General features: G+C 43.0%; 1 protein-coding gene across 3 annotated transcripts in view; it reads right to left on the bottom strand.

Annotated features, from left to right (window-relative positions):
• SUMF1 (sulfatase modifying factor 1) overlaps positions 1-20205 on the bottom strand; it is a 103141-nt gene that overhangs the window by 37756 nt on the left and 45180 nt on the right. For all 3 annotated transcript variants that reach the window (XM_080828470.1, XM_080828468.1, XM_080828469.1), the window contains exons 4-7: positions 18657-18739; positions 16660-16782; positions 15795-15909; positions 10189-10302 (exon numbers count right to left, since the gene is read on the bottom strand). In XM_080828470.1, coding sequence (XP_080684596.1) covers positions 10189-10302; positions 15795-15909; positions 16660-16782; positions 18657-18739 — 435 coding nt within the window. The remainder of the gene's footprint in view (positions 1-10188; positions 10303-15794; positions 15910-16659; positions 16783-18656; positions 18740-20205) is intronic.

Below are 20205 nucleotides of genomic sequence, written 5' to 3'. Positions count from 1 at the left end.
CGTGCCATCAAGTGACAGAACTAGGACGCAGACCTAGGTCTGGATCATTTTTAAGCCAGTCCTCTTAACCACATTACTTCCGGCTGCTTCATCCATCATTGCCTCCTCTCCAAGCCAGCACCAGACACCCAGGCAGCGGCCCCAATTTATAGTGCCCTAGGAATCGCTTGATACATCCCTAGCAAAGTGTATAGATGGAGCACTAAGCCAGATAAGGGCGAGATGACTCACCTAAGGCCCCATGACATTTTCAAGTTCAATCTCAGATGGAAACCCAGGCTACTGACCTCTGCTTTCATCACGTAACAATGGATCTGCTATTCTTTGTAGCAGGAAGAGCCTGACTGAGGATGGCAAATAATCACAGGAGCAAACTCTTCACTCTTTCATTTAACACTTCTGTTATAACCCTAATCCTTTATGCTGACCTTCTGCCATCCCAATCTTAGAGCACATGGCTTTTCCTTCCCAGGAGTGTCATACACTGTGAAAAGATAGCTTATCAAAGCCCTTTTACTGAGCATACCAAGCTAAGAAAGACAATTTACAAGTCATTCTCCAAAGACCTTAGCTGGTTAGGTAAGAGAAATTCTTTAAACAGCTCTAATACTCCCGTAAGGATGGGGAAAATACACTTTAGCAAAACCAAAAAGATAAGCACACATGCACACAGGTGCATGCATACACACACACACACACACCTCACTATTTTTACTTTTACTCTGAGCTTGCAGAGGGCACGGTGCTTCAGGACTAAGGGGCAAGTGACTGGGAAGCTGAGACTCAGGGTCCCAATGGCTGGCCACTAACTTCAAGAAAATGGAAGCAATGGAGAAAGAAGAAACAAAACTTCTTCTCTGCTTACCAGGAGTTTCTCAAAGGGCTGTGCCCTGCTTTTCTTACATTTGGATGTTGAGGACCTAGCATGGTGACTTCACAGACTTACTGTCATTCTCCTCCAAGGGCACCTCCTCAGAGAAGCCCTCCCAGCTCCAGTCAGCAGGGAACAGAGGCTCCCACTTCCACCACATAAGCAACAATTCTTACCACAGTTCCTCTTGATGAATCTGGTCCAGGCTGGGCCCCTGTTCATAGTGTATCAATGACAAAAACAAGGCCAAATCTGCTGATTATAAGCTAGAAGGGAAAGCTACTATCATAAATGATAGTGCTGACAGACAGTGATTTCTTTAGGCTGTCTCTCAAAGTTGAAACCCATAAAAAAAAATTGAACTTGATGGAAAGAGCAGATAGGCTTTGCATGAAGTTTCAAAACATAGCTATAAACATAGAGAAAATTCAAAAAAGTTTTCCTTCACACAATTTTAAAGAAAGTTACACAAAAAACAGCTGTATGGCAACAATATCTTGGGAGACGTGGCCTAAAATCATCATATATGGAAGAAAAGGGGGAGGTTTTATTTGGCTACAAGCTTTCTAGGGGCCAACAGCGAGACACTACTCTTCCCGTTGCTAACACACTGCTCATAATAAGAGTAGTAGGGCTCTTGAAAACAGTGCTCGAGTACTAATAATGATTAAAACTGAAGCTGCCCCATATTATAGGCTTGCTTTTTGCAAATATCGTGCTGGGCAATACAAACATTCTCTCTGTCCCTCACAATTCTCTGAGGTAAGACTCATCATCCTCACTTAAGAAAGAAGCAAACTGAGTCCCAGAGTAGTGAAGGAACTCGCCCAGCGACATACAGTGGTAAGCCAGAATTATAGCAACAAAATTCAAACCCAGGGCTATTGGATTCTGCTGGCTCACCGCTTAACTGCTGACACAATCTGAGATCTGATGAGAGAGAATGAGGAAAAAGGACTGCCCCGGTGTGATTCGCACGGATCAGGGAACATCCAGAATGCTAAGTATGGTTCTAGGTGCCCCTTTAGAAAAAGGGACCTGTACTCCACCCCCCACTCATGTTCATCAGAGGAATGTAATCCGGGTTGCCTTGGATTGGAAACCAAGTTATTCAAGGTGCACCTGAAGGTTGGGGATGCTTATCTAGAAAGAGAAAGATGAAGGGGCACAGGCTGTGACTAGCTTCAGGGATCGGGAAAGCTTTCATGTACAAAACAGAGAGAAAATGTGTTCTGTGTTCTCACCAAGTGCAGGATGAGATGAAGCTGCAGGAGAGAAAACTTTGGTTGGCCAGAGGAACCCGCCAACAGCAAGAACATCTGAGAACACGACAAGTTGCTACAGGCGCTGGAGAGGCTGCAGGACCACAGCCCCCAGGGGTAGCAAAGAAGGGATTCCTGCAGAGGTAGAGGCTGGAGGTGTTCACTTACCACCTTTCAGATCCACTGATCCTCCACACTGAGAGAGGAGGTCATGATACATCTGAGTGTCCTGCTCTATTTTTCAGAAGAGTCAAGAGTAACATGAGGCCGTAAAGGTAATTTTATTGTAAAGCAGAAACAGTGTTTTTACGATCTTCCAAACAGCAACTAGAATTAGCATTCACTCTTTTCAAGCAAAAAGCAAGTGTTGAGATAATGTGTTTGAAAGTGTAGTTACAGGATCTAAATATCTCAGCCATATACATTCAAGCTTATTTCTCTCCCTCAGCAGTTTTGCGGCTGTCGCTGGATGATCAACCTTGCTCCAGAGCCACAAAGAAAAGTGGCAGTGAGGAAACATGAGTTTTTCCTCCAGAATTATCTCCATCTTCTACTTGGGAGAAAAAGATAAAATTCTTCTCCTAAACATAGTCCCAAGATGGTGATATTTTGATCACCTTGCTTTCCTCCTTGGCACATACTAAATACAGTGTAAACCATATCAATTTATCATCAAATTTAACTCAACTTCATTAACACTTAAATGCTTTTTCCATTTTTAATACTAGTTACTTCTCCTTCAAACTGATTTACTCATGTCCCTGAAACATCCTCACTAAGAACATGTGAATGAGGTCCTTAGAGCAGGTAAGAGTCCTCAGTTAGGTCCCCCTCGCACAAGCTGGGTAGTCTGATGACTGCCTGCTGCACTGATTAGCCTGCTGTGGGGGCAGTCGCTGGGGGTGGCAGGCTCAACTAAGAACAATGACGTGCTACTGACTGGACTTTTGCCAGGCTGAAACAAGGACAGTCACACGCCATTGGCAGAGAAAGACTCTGAGACAGGCTAAGCAGGGGTCTAACATTTTTGCTACACAAAATTCATTCATTCATGCAGTGGCAGGAGGCCAGAGGAGGGGCTACTGAGAAAAGGAGCAATCAAGTGTAGAAATTATAAGATGGATCAAAGCCGTGTAAGTCCAAGTCTCTAGGGCCATAATCCAATGGAAAAGGAACGTTTGAGCAAGACTGATGAGTTTGGCACCTGCCAGCAGGCTATATGTATGGATCTCAGGTCAGAGGGAAGGCGTGTGCCATGTGTGATGGGCAAGGGCTCAGAGCGTCATTCAAAACCGGCAGAGCAGGGGCACCGGGGTAGCTCAGTCGTTAAGTGTCTGCCTTCGGCTCAGGTCCTGATCCCAGGGTCCTGGGATTGAGCCCCGCATCGGGCTCTCTGCTTGGCGGAATGCCTGCTTCTCCCTCTCCCACTCCCCCTGCTTGTGTTCTCTCTCTTGTTGTGTCTCTGTCAAATAAATAAATAAAATCTTAAAAAAAAAAAAAACCCAGCAGAGTATAAACTCTGCAGACAAGACAGCCTCCCTGGGCAATTCTATACAGTGACAAAGCAGCCTTGCAAAACAGGACACATTTACAAAACTGTCTAGAGCTATACGATCTAACTGAACAACCAATTCCACACTGACAAAAACAAGACAAAACTCAATCTCCAGCTAATAGAATTTGGCAAGCAGCCAGGATTTATTCAAAGAAGGAACTTTTTGGAAAACTTTATTCCCATGGACTTAAATGAACCATGAGGCACTAGCAAGTTTTTCATTGTAAGGATGACTATGGGATATGCCAACAAAAGGTAAGAATAGGAGGAATATTAAGCACTCATTATTTATAAATATCACTTTCTTCCCTTCTGCTTCCCAAAGCCAACATTCCTCATCAATTCTGCTTCACAGGACCATATAATAGCCCAATTAGGTAGCCAAAACATAACTTACACAAAAATAGTAAGCAACAGTACTTTAAAGGTATAAAATATTCAAGTGCAACATCATCAAATTTAATTTCGCAAATAAAATTACTACCAATTTGTATTTTAGGAAAGTTAAGATATTCTAGGTTTAGAGAGATTCCTTCAATATTAAGTGGCAAAGCTATAATCCAAGTTACTTCAACTAATTCCAAGACCAGAGTTCTTTCCCTCAGAAAGAAAGCTGCCCAAATGAAACCATATACCTCAGAGTTTGAGTGGGAAAGATCACGCCATCCTTTCCCATTACCAGTTGCATTCCCAGTAAGCAAGTCAGCATGGTATGTGGGTAGTGTAAGTGAGTATGCAGGGGTTGGAAGTTAGGGTGTTACAGAAGCTCTACACATTCTTTTACTAAAAGCACTAGATACTGCCACAGATTAATAGGGAATTTGGGGTGAGGTAACTGCAGAGGAAAAAAAAAAGAGTTTTTGTTGTTTTTTTTTTTAATTTGTTTAAAAGAAATGGTAGCAACAATGGTCACACTCGGGATTGTATCTGTGTGGAAAAGAGTGACGCCATCTTAAGAAGCTGTAGAAGATATCCGCGCGCGCATGCGCACACACACACACGCACGCACATATCTTACCCATAACCTCCTACCAGCTAAGACGAAACCAACCCACACTTCATATGGTCAAATACCTGTCAGCCTCTCTCGGGACTGTGTGTACAAAGCACACAAGATGTTTCTACTACCTGCTTTTGCCATAAATAACTTTCCCAATAAAATAAGCACCAATGATTAACTTTTGCTCCCTGGAAGTCACTGAAAAAGAAACAGATATTCCCTGACTAGCCTTTGCATACAGAGCCCTGACTTTTCTTAATCTCCCCAAAGAAGCTTTAAAATGACTTGCCATTATGAGTTAGTCTTGGAGCTAACATACTATGCATGAAACTGAAGAGGTCAGTTCCTGGGTCAAAACATCTTAATAAATGCCTGGATACTTTGGTTCAAAACTCTCCCTGAAAATCTCTTGTTTCCAACCAGCCTTTGCTTTTGAAATACCTGAAATATGGAGAGTGGTCAAACTCCCTCAATTCTAGGTATCTGAACTGGCTTTGTTCCAGGACCAGCTATCATGCACCACATTTTTTACCCAGCACTGGTGACACACAGGCCATTACGGAAAGAGGGCAAGTAAGCTAAGACCTCAGTGAGAAGCAGGAGTTTTAACCAAACCAGATGAGGACTACTGCAGCTGTGAGGAAGTGCAGGGCTCACACTCCAGAGCAAAGGGAAGCCCAGAGGGGAGCCCTTCCCACTCTAACTTAGTTTCACCTAGGGGTCTGTTGATTCACAACAGCAGCAGCTCTAAGGCTGAGAAGCTGAGCAGAACATTTTTTTTTTTTTAAATCGGGCCCCCAAATTATCCACACCTCTAACCAATTTGGCTACAAAGTCAGAGTTTCTGGAACCCCCTCCTCAGTTTTGGCAAATTGCTAGAATGGATTGCAGATTTTAGGAAAGCACTTTATTTACATTTACTGGTTTATTATAAAGATACAACTCATGAAGAGCCACAGGGAAGAGATTCAGGGGGCCAGGAATGGGGAAGGGGCATGGAGTCCCTCACCCTCTCTGGAGGCAACGTCCTTCCAGCACCTCGTAGTGGTCACCAACATGGAAGCTCTCTGACTTTTGTTCAATAGTTTTTACAGAGCTCCCTCTCCAGCCCACTCCACCATCCCAGAGGTCAGTGCGAGGGGCTGAAAGTTCCCAGTCCCCAATCACTGGCTCTTTTAGATGATGGGTCCATCATGAGGCCATCTAGGGGTCCACTCTAAGTCTCCAGCAGCATAAACTCAGGTGTGATGAACAGGGCTCATTATGACTGGCAAGTCGATCCTATCGGGAAATTCCAGCATTTTTGTTCTTCCTTGCCAGGAACTGGGACAAAGTCCAAATATATTTTTGTATTATACTGCAGTATTAAAATATTTGAAGTGGGTTTTCAAGGGGACACAAACAAGGTACTGTATAATTTTATTGGGGGCAACTAGTCAGGGAAAGATTCAAGACAGGAAGCTGTGGCTGCATCCTAAAACAGGACAGGTGTTCACTGTGTAGACAATGGAGAAAATGACAGGGAACCAGAGACTCGCAATGGCCCAGCACAGGACCTTGGAGGACCAGCTCATAGGGACTACTATAGGAGCTCTGACTGGTCTCCCTGATTCCTCTGTGGCCCTATCCTCCACCCAAAAGTCAGGAATTGTTTAGAAACATACACTAAATCTTATCACCAGTTTGCTTTTAATTCTCCAAGGACTTTCTGTCCCAATTAAATAAAACCCAAACCCTTTGCCCCAGTCCACAGGGCCCAGCTTGATCAAGCCCTGCCTACTTCTCTGTCCCAAAGTAACAACATTCTCCTTCCTTTGGAAGCTCCATTCTAGCCTGATCAGCTCTGGGGCAATTCTCCATACACCAGCACTCCTTTCCACCTGGATGGTTAATTTTATGTGTAGACTTGAGCAACCACAGGCTGGGTACCCAGTTTAAACTTTATTTCTGGATGTGGCTGGGAGGGTGTTTCCAGGTAAGATGAGCCTTTAAATCAGTGAACTCAGTAGACTGTACTTCCTCATGGCGGGGTCGGGGGGGGGGGGCGTATCATCCACAATTTGCTAAGGGCCTGAATAGAAACAAAGGTGGAGGAGAGAGGTATTCACCCCTTTTTTGTTTCCTGCCTGCCTGTTGAGCAGTGACATTTCATCTTATCTTCTCCAGCCCTCAGACTGCGGTTTACACCATTGGTTCTCAGGTCTCCAGACTCGGAATGAATTCTAATGCCTGCTTTCTTGGGTCTCCAGCTTGCTGATGGCAGACTGTGGGACTTCTCAGCCTCCATAATCACATGAGCCAATTCCTCATAATAAAGCTTCTCTACATAAATAAATATACACATACAGACATACACCCATCTCCGACTGGTTCTGTTTCTCGAGAGACCACTGATACACTCTCCCAGCAAAGTCGTGCCTATGGATCCCCTTGTGGGCAGCAGAGGGTCTCGTCCATGGTGCTAAGAAGTTTGGAGGCAGAGTGATGAAGTGATTGGCAGCACAGGTTCTGACATCAGATTGCCTTGGTTCGTGCTCTCGCTGCTCTTATTCGCTGTGTGAAATTATTTAACTCCTCTGTGCCTTGCTTTCCTCATTTGTGGGATGGAAAGACTAAATAAAAATAGCACCTCCATCTATGGAGTTATTGAAAGAATGGGTTAGTTCTTACAAAGCTTTTAGTCTCTGGCACACAGAATAGACGTTGTGACATTCTCATTTTCCTATAGGTGAAGGTGAAGGCTTGAAGGTGTTAACCTTAAAAATAAAAACTGCTAGGTGCTTTACAAGCAGAAATGGGTTTGTTTAGAAATAAAAGGACTGCACTTGGGGAACAAACAAGCCCCGGCAAAACCATGGGCAGGTATATAAGCAGAACTTTCAGTAGACTCATGGCCTAAGGAAATAAAAAACGGGATTTCAGAGCCCTTCAAGGAAGAAGAGCCATAGTAAAACCCCTGACTATTGGGGTCCTGAAGAACTATATACCCAGACTAGCCCAAATAGGCGCTGAAGTTCAGTTCAAAACATCTTAATTCCTGACTGGAGTAAGCTCATCAGCAATAGAAGCTTCCAGAGGCAATGGTGGATCCTCTCTAGAGAAAGATCACACTATCCAGACCCCGTATCAGGGTCTACATCTACAGTCTTTCACATACACTGTGTGGTACTCATTCAAACACAGCCAGGCATGTGAGGAAACAAGATGTGAGCCCAAACCAAGAATGACAACAGAAGCAGGTCAACGGGGTAGCCAGATACCAGTTATCAGATGCGGCTTTAACATAGAATGACTAAAACCACAGTGAGATAGTGCTATCCCTTGACCAGAAGAGCTTAAATTAAAGATGTTAACAATCCCCAGTGTGAACTGGGAGAGTAGTTTCTGTTCTTATTCTCTGGTTAAGAGAAATACAGTAAATACAGTAAACTGTTATCATATGTGAAAGCTAAATGGCAGGTATCTATTATACTGTTTTCTGTCTTTTTTGAATTTTTGTTAAATTTTATAATTCAATGTTTAAAGAAATAGAAGGTACGGCTAAAAAGAGATCAGCAAGGATTGCATTATGTTGGCTTTTAGAAGCTGTGTTCAGAGTCTGTACTTTCATTTTTAGACACCAAGAAGCCATTGAAGGGTTTTAAACAGGGGAGTGGCCACATAAGACTTGTTCTCTGTAGAGGTCATCGTGGTTGCACAAGGCAGAGAGAGGGAAGAGAGGGCCCAGCTGGGAGGCTGGCGCCGTCCTGTGGATGGGAGATGCAAGCAGCACTGGAAATGAAGGTAGTTGTAAAGATTTGAATGATGGAGTCTGAGTTTTCTAGGAAGTTGGGATTTAGTTCTCCAAACAGATGAATTTTATCCCAGTCAAATCAGGAAGCAAACGAGGCCAGTGTGACACAGAGAAATCTAAAATGAGAACAATTTATAGAGCAAGGACAACATCTAAGATAGAGCCTGGGACTGGGGAAAAGGAGAAAAATGTGAATTTTTCTGTAAATCCTTAGAAGAAACACAAGCAGTTCTAAGACGGAAAGCTAATAAGCACTCAGCTCGACAACAGATGGTCAGATAGATACATTCACAACTTGCCAGAATTCTGAAGCCTTGTGCACCCCCTTCCAAACTTGCAGATGCTTTTATGTGACGGGGGGAAAAGAAAATTCTATTTCTGATTCTGATAGCAAATGCCAAGTCACATCTTGCCAATAGAGAATGGCGTCTCCAACCACAAACCTACCGAGAACTTCACAACCTTATTATCATTTTGGAGAGAAAAGAGTCTCTGACCGCTACTTCTACCAGCCCTGCCAGAAAGTACAAGGGAAGTGGTGGGGGGCGGGGGGAATGAATGACAGTTTCTGAAGAACTCAGCTTTTTCATCTACACCCAAGAAACTGGGTTTATGTCTCCAGATTATTCATGAGCAGACCACGTGCTATTCTGTGAGGGAAAATCAAGCATATCAAACAAATTTATCCTCATATTCTGAAAAGTGGCCTGAGGCACAGAGTCTGACAAGTTGTTCAATTACTGGAACTGCTTAACCCTCCACTGAGGAGAGATCAAAGAATTAATTTTCTTTATCATGACTCTTTGTGCCTTTTCCAAAGGTTAAAGATTAAAATTGAGCATATTAAGTCCCCAATCTAGCTAGTTTGGGTATAAATGTATATTCTTGGGTCTGACTTACGAATGTCTAGCTTGTTAGAGATAGGATTTTTAAATGGTTCTTTCCCCCTAATCTGTTCACCCAACAAAAAATATTCAGACACATTCTTTTTAAAGGAAGTACTTCCCACCTACATGCCCATGTAGTGTCTCAATTTTTATATATTCTGCTGGGAGAGCTTGCTTTTAGGGGCAGAGTATAATACTAGTTGTATTCAACATTCTTCCTATACCAGAGTAAGTAAAACTTAGATAAACATGATTGTCTTAATTCCCAAGGCATATGATGCATTGAACTGACATAGTACAGAGTTCAGGAAATAATCACCAAATGACTCAACTTCCTGACTCAACGTTCACCAGAAAATACCCTTTCTCATTTTCACTAAATGATACCCCTGAATCAAAATTTCAGCCAATCAAAATTCAGGCAATTAGTTGCATGATAAATACTATCTAGCAGATCTCACTGGTTATTACTAAAAACATTAATGAATTTTGCAGAGTTATTTAACTATCTCACTCCGATCAAATTTATGAGACTAAATATAATTTCTAAAGTTATAGGCAGATTCCCTCAAATAATTATCACCATCACAATCCAGCAGCATATAATATGCTCACAGACATTCCTTCACAGTGCTTTAAGACTGAAATAAGAGACATGTACTTAATATATATTACTTAAAATATCTCTTTGGGGGGAATTCCAAGATGAATTTCAACAGCACACAAATACTCCCCAGAAAACACATGAAATTCTTGCCACAGCCTGCCTAGGGGATGGATGTAACCTTCTCACAATACATAGTCTGAGAATGATACTCACTGGGTTAAGCGTTTTTTCAACAGAATGGTGAACGGTCCACCAGTCTGAGGTCCATTCCCACGCGTTCCCTACTATATTGTATAAGCCATAACCATTGGGAGGAAAGGCGTCAACCTAAAAATTAAAAAAAAGGGAAAATGCTGTCAAACTACTCACCTTGTTTCGAAAAGATCTTTGCTGCAGAAATGCACTAAAAGAGTTATAACTTCAAAGTAGGAATATTAATTTTCATCCTGATATAGTCAAAATGCAATTTGGCCAAAGTAAAAACCAAGAAAGAGACATTTTATGGCTTTGAGTTCTCAAGGGGAGCTTAGAAATCTAAGGAGAGACTGTATTATTGGTAGAAGAGCCAATAAAACTATTCCTAATACAGAGACTAATTAATGACCATAAGTTGAATCTGTAATTAATGGGGGACAGGGTAGACGATATTTCAACCCTCAAAAGCATTATAGAAACATCATATTAGACCCAGTATAAATCTTGTCCTCAGAGCTAAGGTATGTGGGCACAGTGTCTTCTAGCACTCAAAGCCGCAAAGCACTTCTGTCCTCTCCCCCAGCCCCTTCCAACTATCTTATCTTTAAGTACCAGACTTTATCATCAAAACACTGAGGGGACTTGTTTTTCTAAGGAAAATGTGAATTCATTATCAAGCATATTTGTAAGAGAAGGTTTGCAGTCAGTCTTCGGAATCTGGAAGTATGAGGCCAACTGTATGGGTTCCTCAGCAAGCAATTATATCACATTTCAAAGGCAGGTCAGACAGTCTGTCACATAATATTGTCACAGACACAGAACCAAAGTATAAAGCTTTTTTCAGAAGGAGGGAGGGGAGAGGGACGAGGAAAAAAAAAAAAACTTTGAGCAACAATAAGTACAATTATGCTGTCATGTATATTCAACTTAAAATTTTTTCCCAACATTTTTCTAATGGCAATTTCAAACATAAAGAAAAATGTCATTAAAAAATACCAAGTTACCTAAAAATCTTTTTTTTTTTTTAAGATTTTTAATTTATTTATTGGAGAGAGAGAGAGAGAACACAAGCAAGGGGAGGGGCAGAGGGAGAGGGAGAAGCAGACATCCTACTGAGCAGGGAGGGCTACACAGGCCTGGATCACAGAACCAGAGGGAGATCAAGACCAGAGCAGAAGGCAGACCCTTAACCCACTGAGCCACCCAGGAGCCTCTTAAAAATCTTTTTATAAAAAAAAAGATATAGAAATAAAAATATTTTTGTAAATTCATGTTTCTCCCCTACTAATAAAGTAGGACTAAAGAAATGAATAAACTAAAATTCACTTTTATTTGGCTTTGGAAGGTTTCAGGCCGACATATGAATATGGAAGCATACTTGGGCAATTCAGAGCATTTCAAAATTATGAGGCTACTCCTTAAGAGAACTTCATCTGGATGAGCTGGAACACTAGACAATGTTACCACGCTGCTTCATACTCAGGATTCATTACGGAAACAGCAGCTCATTCACTGCTTTATTCAGTAAGTCCATGCATGTCAACTGAAGGCAGGATGGGTTCAATGATATAAGATGTCAAAGAGCTGAGAGAGAAAAAAGAATATGCCCAAAACAAAAAACCCAATTTTGTAAGACTCTGTACTGAATAGGGAAGTTGGTGGGGGGGTAGCCTCAGAAATCCCCAAGAGGGACAGGATTTCTGGCTGCAGAGATTTCTGGTTGTACTCCCTCTACAAAGGTAGAGAGGTGTCTTGTTAGAACCAAGGTCAGAGTTCCAAATTCAGAGAAACAGTAAAGGCAGAGAGACCACCAGCATGAGCTGTTCTTTCAAGAATCTGGAGATGATGAGAGAGAGAGCAAGGTGGGATAACAGCTGGAAGGAAAAGGAAGAAAAGGAAAAAATTCATTTGTTTCGGGGGAGAGAAGCGAAGGAACCAGGGGCACAAGAGCAACTGAAAGAGGAAACAAACATTCTGGAGGAAGGAATCATTTCTCAGGCTCAGAGAACACACGAGTGGAGGGGCTCTCCAGTCCATCTGGCTGAGATCCTTTCTACGTGCCCACACTCAGCAGCTACTGAACAAGGAACTTGATTAACCCCGCTGGTGCTGTTACACCATGAAGATAAGGAAATAATAATATCTACCCGAAGGTTTGGGGTCTTCTTCCCCCTTTAAATAATCTGAAGTTTAAGTGAGGTAAAACCCCAAAATCACCATCTGTGAGTATGCTATTAGGGAGGAAAAAAACCCTTATAACTGCTCATTGTTAAATTAATTGCACTAATCAAAGCTTCCAGGAAACTCAAAAGAAAACAAATGTGTATGAGAAATATTTCAAACCCACTTATTTTCAAGTGAATGAACTGATATGCATTAAAACCAAAACACACTAATGGTTATGTAACAGCAGCCTAGTGAAATAAAAATCCAATTCTACAGAATTGTTCTGGGCAGAACAGTGTTGTGCTCAGTGTGCTCAGTGCTGTGCTCAGTCCAGACCAGAAGTAATGACACCCATCAAATACAGGTGAGGGGGCCGTTTCACCAACCATCCCATCACTGAAAATAAATTCCTTCCCTCAACTGACCAGAACTTGTGGACACAAGAGCAGCCAAAGTGGACGTGAGATAATTCACTGGGAATTTTAGTCCCATTTTGTTGAGTCCCATTTTGAAGATATGGATCTTGTTATGTCTCGTTCCAAGCACAGGTGGAAGTCGCCTCTCTGTGGGCTGCTGTTTCTGTCTCCCCAGGTCATGTTTCTCCAATTACTTCTTGAAGGGTCCCTGGTAACTGTTCTAATTTTGTTTTGGGAACTTCCATGGCAGCTTCTTCAGGTAAGTTCTGTTGAGTATATCCCAATATATAGACATCTGCTGCACTCCCAGTTAAACGTTCCATCGCTAAACATCTGTTAATTGTCCTTATTTCACAGGGAACTTTGTGCTTTCTGAAAAGGGGCCCTGACTTAAGGATAAATGACTATTTTCCTTGGAGCTCAAGTGCTTAAGTAGGATATGAAATTCTAGAGCAGTAAGCACTGTAAACTATCTATAACTGTCCAACGCACCCTTCTCATGGCCCTTTACTAAAACTGACAGGTGCTTGTATAATTTGGCCCATCAGAAGCCCATGCCTTAGTATTCAAGGCTTGCGGTAGCAGCCCTCTTTCTGACAGCCTAGCATCCAGGAAGGGAATCCACGCTGCTGAGGCCCATGTCGCACCAGCCTCTCTTGTGTGCTCACTGCCACAGAATGCCAGGTATGGACCTGACACTCTGTGCCATCCCACTCAGGCTTAGCGCACTGCAGGTGAGCTGCTGCTGTATAGTCCACCCCAGTGTGGAACACTTCGATGGCCACGGTCCTGCTGCATCTACCGGCAGCTTTCTGGGGGTCTCATGAGCATCCTTACCAATCACCATCACTGATACCCTGTCCATCCTGTAGGGCCATTTCTGCTGATGAAAAGTGGCCCCTGGGGCACTCATGTGAAGTCTGAGAAAGCGTGCACCTCATTTAGTCCCCAAGGCCCCCAATCAGTCATTTTGCAGAATACAACTATGGGCTTGCAAAAGTAGCAGCTATTGGGAAGGAAACTCTGGAGGAACCAACTTTGAGACCAAATGGTTAGACTTTTGACTCCACTGGGTAGTGCATCATTTCCCAATGGTTTGTGTTGGTTCCTTTATCACATGCTTAACACGTATATATGGAGTTTCACACGCACACACATGCACCCCATACCGATTGGAAGGCTACCTATTCTCATGCAATATATTATTTACATTAATTGCCAAAAAATGAAACTAAAATGTTTTAACTACAGTAGCTCAAAATATTTTTGGATTTCTGGTATGTCAAGTGTCTCCTCATCTTTCATCTTTTTCAAATATGTCTTGGTCTTTCTCTCTCACTACTTTATTATTTCAGTTGAAGTTTTAGAGTCATTTGGCCATCTTCCAAACAATGTATCTGTGTTATATTTTTAAAGTAAATTTTGGAAGAATTATTTTTGTGTGAAACAAAAATACAAATATGAAAAAAAAATGACAGCTGTTGGAAAGAGTGTTGAAAGAAAATTATTCTCTGCAACAACAAACCCAGTAAGGTGCTATTTACCCACCACAAGATTTCTTTTCTCACTGTTAAGAGAAAACAAAATGTTTTTAACATTGCTTCATTAGTGTACAATTTTACCAGCAGAAAAGCAATGAGAAAGGAACTTGCATACACTTCTGGAGAGAAACAAGCCACATGCACTCTGCAAAACAGCATATCTCTAAAACCTTTATGAAGAAAGTTTTCTAGTCTTCGACTCATTAATTTCATTGCTGGAAATCCATCTTAAATCATCAGAGATACTATTTATTTATTTATTTATTTATTTTTAAAGATTTTATTTATTTATTTGACAGAGATCACCAGCAGGCAGAGAGGCAGGGGCGGGGGGCAGTGGGGGGCGGGGAAAGCAGGCTCCCCACCGAGCCCGATGTGGGGCTCGACCCCAGGACCCTGGGATCACAACCTGAGCTGAAGGCAGAGGCTTTAACCCACTGAGCCACCCAGGCGCCACATCAGAGATACAATTTAATATTCATGTACAAGATGCTCCTTGTTATATTATTTAGCAAAAAAAAACCTCCAAAAACATCCCAACAGATATAACCTAAATGTGTGACTTATTAATAAGAGGCAAATAACTTAGGGCTCATTCAAATATAAAGTTATTCATCTGTTAAAAAGATAATATATTTGTGAAAAACTGTTAATGACAGATAAAAAGTTCCTGACACTAAGCAGGGAAAACAGGATTTTAAACACTGTATTCAGCATGCCCCAAAAGCAACATGTAAAAAATATGTAGCTAAAAAAAAGTACATATATAAATATATATGGTATATATACCATATATTTACACATTTCATATATATGAATGTATACATATATAAATGTATATATATGTATACACATATAGATGTATTTATACATTTCATATATATATGTGTATATATATCTACATATACACCAGAAAAATAAACACTGGAATATATGGGAGTTAAGAGCATGGGCTTTGGAAAAAAACCGACCCAGTTCAACCCAACCATGCTGCTTTCCAGCCTGTGTAACTCTGGGCAAGTTAGTTATCCTCTCTGTCCCTGGGAATGCTCACCTGGAAAATGAGGATAAACTAAATGGTACCTGCCTTACAGAGTTGAATTAACATTAAAAGAGATAATTCATAAACATGGCTTAGCACCAGGCCTGTTACACAGCAAGCACTAACGACTAGCCATTCCTAGTATCATGAACACAGAAAAGAGCAGGAGGAAAGGTACCAAAATGCTAACAGGGGTGATCTCTGGGTGGCAAAATTCCAGGTCCTTATAATTTCTCTTTTGTATTCTTCCTGTTTCCCAAAGTTTCTATTAAGTATGATGGAATCAGAAAGAAAACTGGGTTATAAAAAAACATGTGGTCAGCTATTAGCAGCTGCCACGTGCACGAGTGGATGAAAGCAAGAAAAGGACAGCAGACTGGTCAGGGAGTGAGCAATGCCTTCCACTCCTGTCCACGGTCTCAGGAGCTGTTGCCCGCCTTCCCAAGTCTCGTTACTCACAGGGGCAGTTCCTCGGAAGCCGTCCTCCCCGGTGTTGGTCACAGGAAACTCGCCCTGCCAAATGTTGGCATAATGCTGGCCTTTTGGCTGTAGTTTGTTGCCCCAGGGGAAAAGTCTGTCAGAAGAGACACAGGCATCAGCCTGTCAAACAGGCACAGGCTTCTGGATTAAAGTCAAGAGAAGGAATGCAAAGAACGAAAGAGCATTGCTCACTTGTTCTGAGTGAACTGTGTTTTACATTTCAAATATATAAACAAACAAAGCTTTTAACCAGGACTTTTTTTTTTAAACTTCCGCACAACTAGCTCGTATCAAGTTCACAACAAGCTCCGTGTTTCCCGAGTACTCAAGAGGCCTGAAATAAATCACGTAGCTAAGAGAAGGACTTATCGAAGGCTGGGAAAGTAGGCATCATTCTGGACTTATATGGTAGCACAATCAGCCGGCATCACATACTTTTTTATAAAGCCTCTGCTATTTTAAGGAGCCTTTCCTAGAAGATGTGACCCAAACATGAATTTTCTGTCTCATGGCTCTAGAAGCAGAGAAATACCACTGCTTCGGGAGCTGTCTAAAATAAGAAAATCCTAAAGGCAAGGCAGCCTGCTGAAAGGCTCTGAGGAGGACTATGTAAGAGTGGAGGGCTGACTGTGGGGAGCACCCTTTGGGGCTGTGGGGAGCACACTTCACCAGACACTGGGTGACCCATGCATCAGTGTCTCCTAAGTAAGCCCATAGAGATGAAGAAAGCCTAGGAAGAAAAAGCTGTTATTTTTGCTTAAAATCAACTTTCTAGCCAAAGTAGGTGCCACAGATTTAGAAAAAGGTCATGGCACAGGTCAGTAAGAGAAGACCCTCCAAGTACCTATTTTGCAGGCCTCCTCGACAGCTGTACTCCCACTCAGCTTCCGTGGGCAGACGCTTTCCCGCCCACGTGCAGTAGGCAACAGCATCATTCCAGGAGACGTGGAGGACCGGGTGGTCAGGCCTGGGACACAGCAAAGGCAGAGTGAGGAGGGGCACGAACGTTAACAGGAAACGGGAACTGGCTGCAGCAAAGTGCCCATAACCCCCCTCAGCTCAATCTGGGACACAGAGGTGGTCCTGGACCCCAACTCAAGCCCCAGCTGTGCCACATCTGTCACCTTCCACCACAGGTCTCTGACATTGCAGCCTCAAATGGGTTATAATCCCTCTTGGAACTAGACCCAACACACTTCTTCTTCACTTGTGGGCAGGCCTGGACCCCACAGAATCTCACTTGGTAAGGTGGATGTGGAGATGCACCACCCACATCGCCCTCCAAGGAAGCAGTGCTGCTCCAGCTGCTGGGAGAGCTCCCTCGGGGCTTTCCACGGCTGCAGAGAACCACTAATGACTAACCAGTCCTTTCGGCCCACCACAGCTCCATCCGAAGGGCCCTATTTACCCCAAAGCCGCCTAAGGGATCAGTGGGGACTTCTTGGGCCTGCACTGCAGTCTTGGCTTCCCCCTCTGCCCAGTCCTGCTTCCTCCCCACTCCTTTGCACAGGCTGCTTGGCTTTAAACTTCGTGTCTTTCTACTGCAGATTAGCTGGTTATATGCGCCTCATGCTAACAGATTCCGAATTAGGATTTTTTCTAAGGGCATAGAAAGACAAGGAGGGTCAGGGGAGAAGTTTGAGAATAAGGGGAAACACACACTCACATAGCACTACATAGCCTTAACTTGCTGTTCATGATTTTTCAAGTGGACTACACACTCCTAGTCCATTCCTGAAACATCTTTGAATTCCCTATGGCAATTCCACCAGGACTTTCATTTACTCTTTCAACAAATGTTTACTGAGTACCTAATATGTGTTAGTGACTGTTTTCAGCAATGATAAGAGATGTGCTTTTCTAAGAAAATGGACTCAGTCGGTGGATAAAATACAGTCCCCTCTGGGTTTTCCTTCTGCCTTAGCTTTTTCTTCTATTAAATTCATGAAAGAAAATGTCACTGGGGAGCTAAGAGGCCCAGTCGACCTGAGGTACCCAAGAATCCTAGGACTGTCTGTCTCATAGTCTATTTCTACTATGAAGGCTGCCGGCTCACGCTTGGCAAAGATTTCTGCCCTTTGTCAAGGGACTACAGCCCTAAAGCTGAACCTCATGTACGCTCAGCTCCCTGGCAACAAGGGCAGTAACCAGAAACGTTGTCAAAAATAGAGGCTCAAAACTCCCATCTGAAAAAGTGGGTTAGGAGAACAGTTTTCTTGGGCTGTCGAGATGCTGAGTCCTGACCCAACCTTTCTCCATCTCCGGGGCTTAAAGTGCTACTCTATTTTTGCCTGAGATAATTATTTCCTTGCCACCCTGGAGACTTGCTGACCGACTTGCAGCTCTGTGGTTTTTCAGTCAGATGGTGGCTTCAAAGTATGTCAGTCCAAGACTGGAGATCACAAGAATCCTATTCCCAGGGCCGGAGCTTCCACAGCGACCACCTGGCCAGACACAGCTACCTACCCGTAGGACAGACAGTCTTCTTCCTCATAGTGACCCGCTCATGAGAGAGAGCAAACAGACAGATTGTGAAGATTAAATACGTCAAGAGATTTCTAACAGGCCTGTCAAAGGGGGAAAAAAATCTTCACAGGCAGCTCTTCGACAGGCCAAATGAGGAAGGAAGAAGCCACCTAGTAAGAACCTTCTGTGAGTGAGGCACAGTGTTTGGGTCTTCACATATATTATTCCCTGCTATTTTATTTTCCTACCACCCAATGAGAGTTTGTCATTCTCACCCTTTTACAGTTGAAAATGGCCACTGGGCTCCTTTTCAATGGCACAGTAATCTACTTGGCAATTAAACATGTCCACTGGGGAAAGAACTGCCAACCTCACCTGTGTAGAACAGTAGAGTCGGGCCCTTCTGGGTGTCTCCAGTTAGCGCCTTTAACAGGTAACCACCAGGGAGCAGCTGCAACCTCAAAACAACCCAGAAAAGCTGAGGTTAGCTATGATGACTCTAGAAAAACACTGACCCAGTATGTGCAGGGGGAAAAAAAACTCATGATCTTCAACTTCCACTTCAGTTATCAAATACTTTTACCAGAATATCAAAAATAAAGATTGGGGCGCCTGGGTGGCTCAGTGGGTTAAAGCCTCTGCCTTCGGCTCAGGTCATGATCCCAGGGTCCTGGGATCGAGCCCCGCATCGGGCTGTCTGCTCCGCAGGGAGCCTGCTTCCCTTCCTCACTCGCTGCCTGCCTCTCTGCCTACTTGTGATCTCCATCTGTCAAATAAATAAATAAAATCTTTAAAAAATAAATAAATAAATAAAGATTTATATGGAAGTAAATCTTTAATAAATGAGTATTACTCCATATCATAAAGCACCACAATGACTAAATAGATATATATTTAAATGGTGTGTATCTCCAAGAATTTTTATGTTTTTTAAGGATTTATGTATTTATCTTAGAGCGAAGGAGGGGCAGAGGGAAAGGGAGAGAAAGAATCTCCAGCGGATGCCCACGTGAGTGCAGAGCCCTACAAGGGGCTCGATCTCATGACCCTCATATCACGACCTGAGCTGAAATCAGGAGTTGAGACACTCAACCAGCTGAGCCACCCAGGCTCCCCTCCAAGAATTTTTAAAACATGCAGTGCTGGCCAATCCTCTATAATCTCTAAGAAGTGAGAGACAGGCTGTAAGGCTCCTACTTAAAAGATGGGGAAACAGAGTCAACCTAAGTGCTGGGCTGAAGGTCAACTAACGTGGTCAGATGCCAAGCTCAAGCACAGGGGGAAAAGCTGGAGTGTGTTTCAAAGACCCTCCTTCAATTTCCAGCCCAACATCAGCTGTGTGGCCCAGAGCAAGTACACTGCTTGTCTGGCTCCTGACAGTCCTCATCTGTGAAATGGGAGCAGAACCCCTACCTCACCTACCTCAGACTACAGAGGAGGCTGAATTCCACAGGACTGGGAAGTGCCCTACCAAATGTTCCCACGACCTTAACTCCTACTTTACCGTTCTAGTAACCCAAGTAACAAGAGCAAATGGCCCTCATTTAGTGACTGGTTAAGAACTTGGCTTTGGAGCCAGTCAAAACAAGATTCAAATTACTCACGGTCTGACCCCTGGCAACCTACTGAACCTCCCCAGGCCTGTTTACTCACATTTAGATGGAGATTATAACAACAGCCACCTCAGGGGTTATGACAAGGAAGAAACATAACATACACAAAGGGTTGACAAGTACTACCTCGCACTAGCAAGCACTCGCTGAAGAGAACTAGCCTCAACTGTGGCTTCATGACTGGAGGAGAGCCATAAAAAAATCTTCATCATCGCTGTTGCTAATACTAACTAAGGAACAGAAATTTGCAAACGACTCTTGTAATATATACTACATTAGACTCAAGGTTATCCCCATGATAATGCTACTGT

The sequence above is a fragment of the Martes martes genome (genome assembly GCF_963455335.1).
Source record: "Martes martes genome assembly, chromosome: 1".
Taxonomy (NCBI): Eukaryota; Metazoa; Chordata; class Mammalia; order Carnivora; family Mustelidae; genus Martes; species Martes martes.
This window is presented reverse-complemented; position numbering and strand designations above follow the sequence as displayed.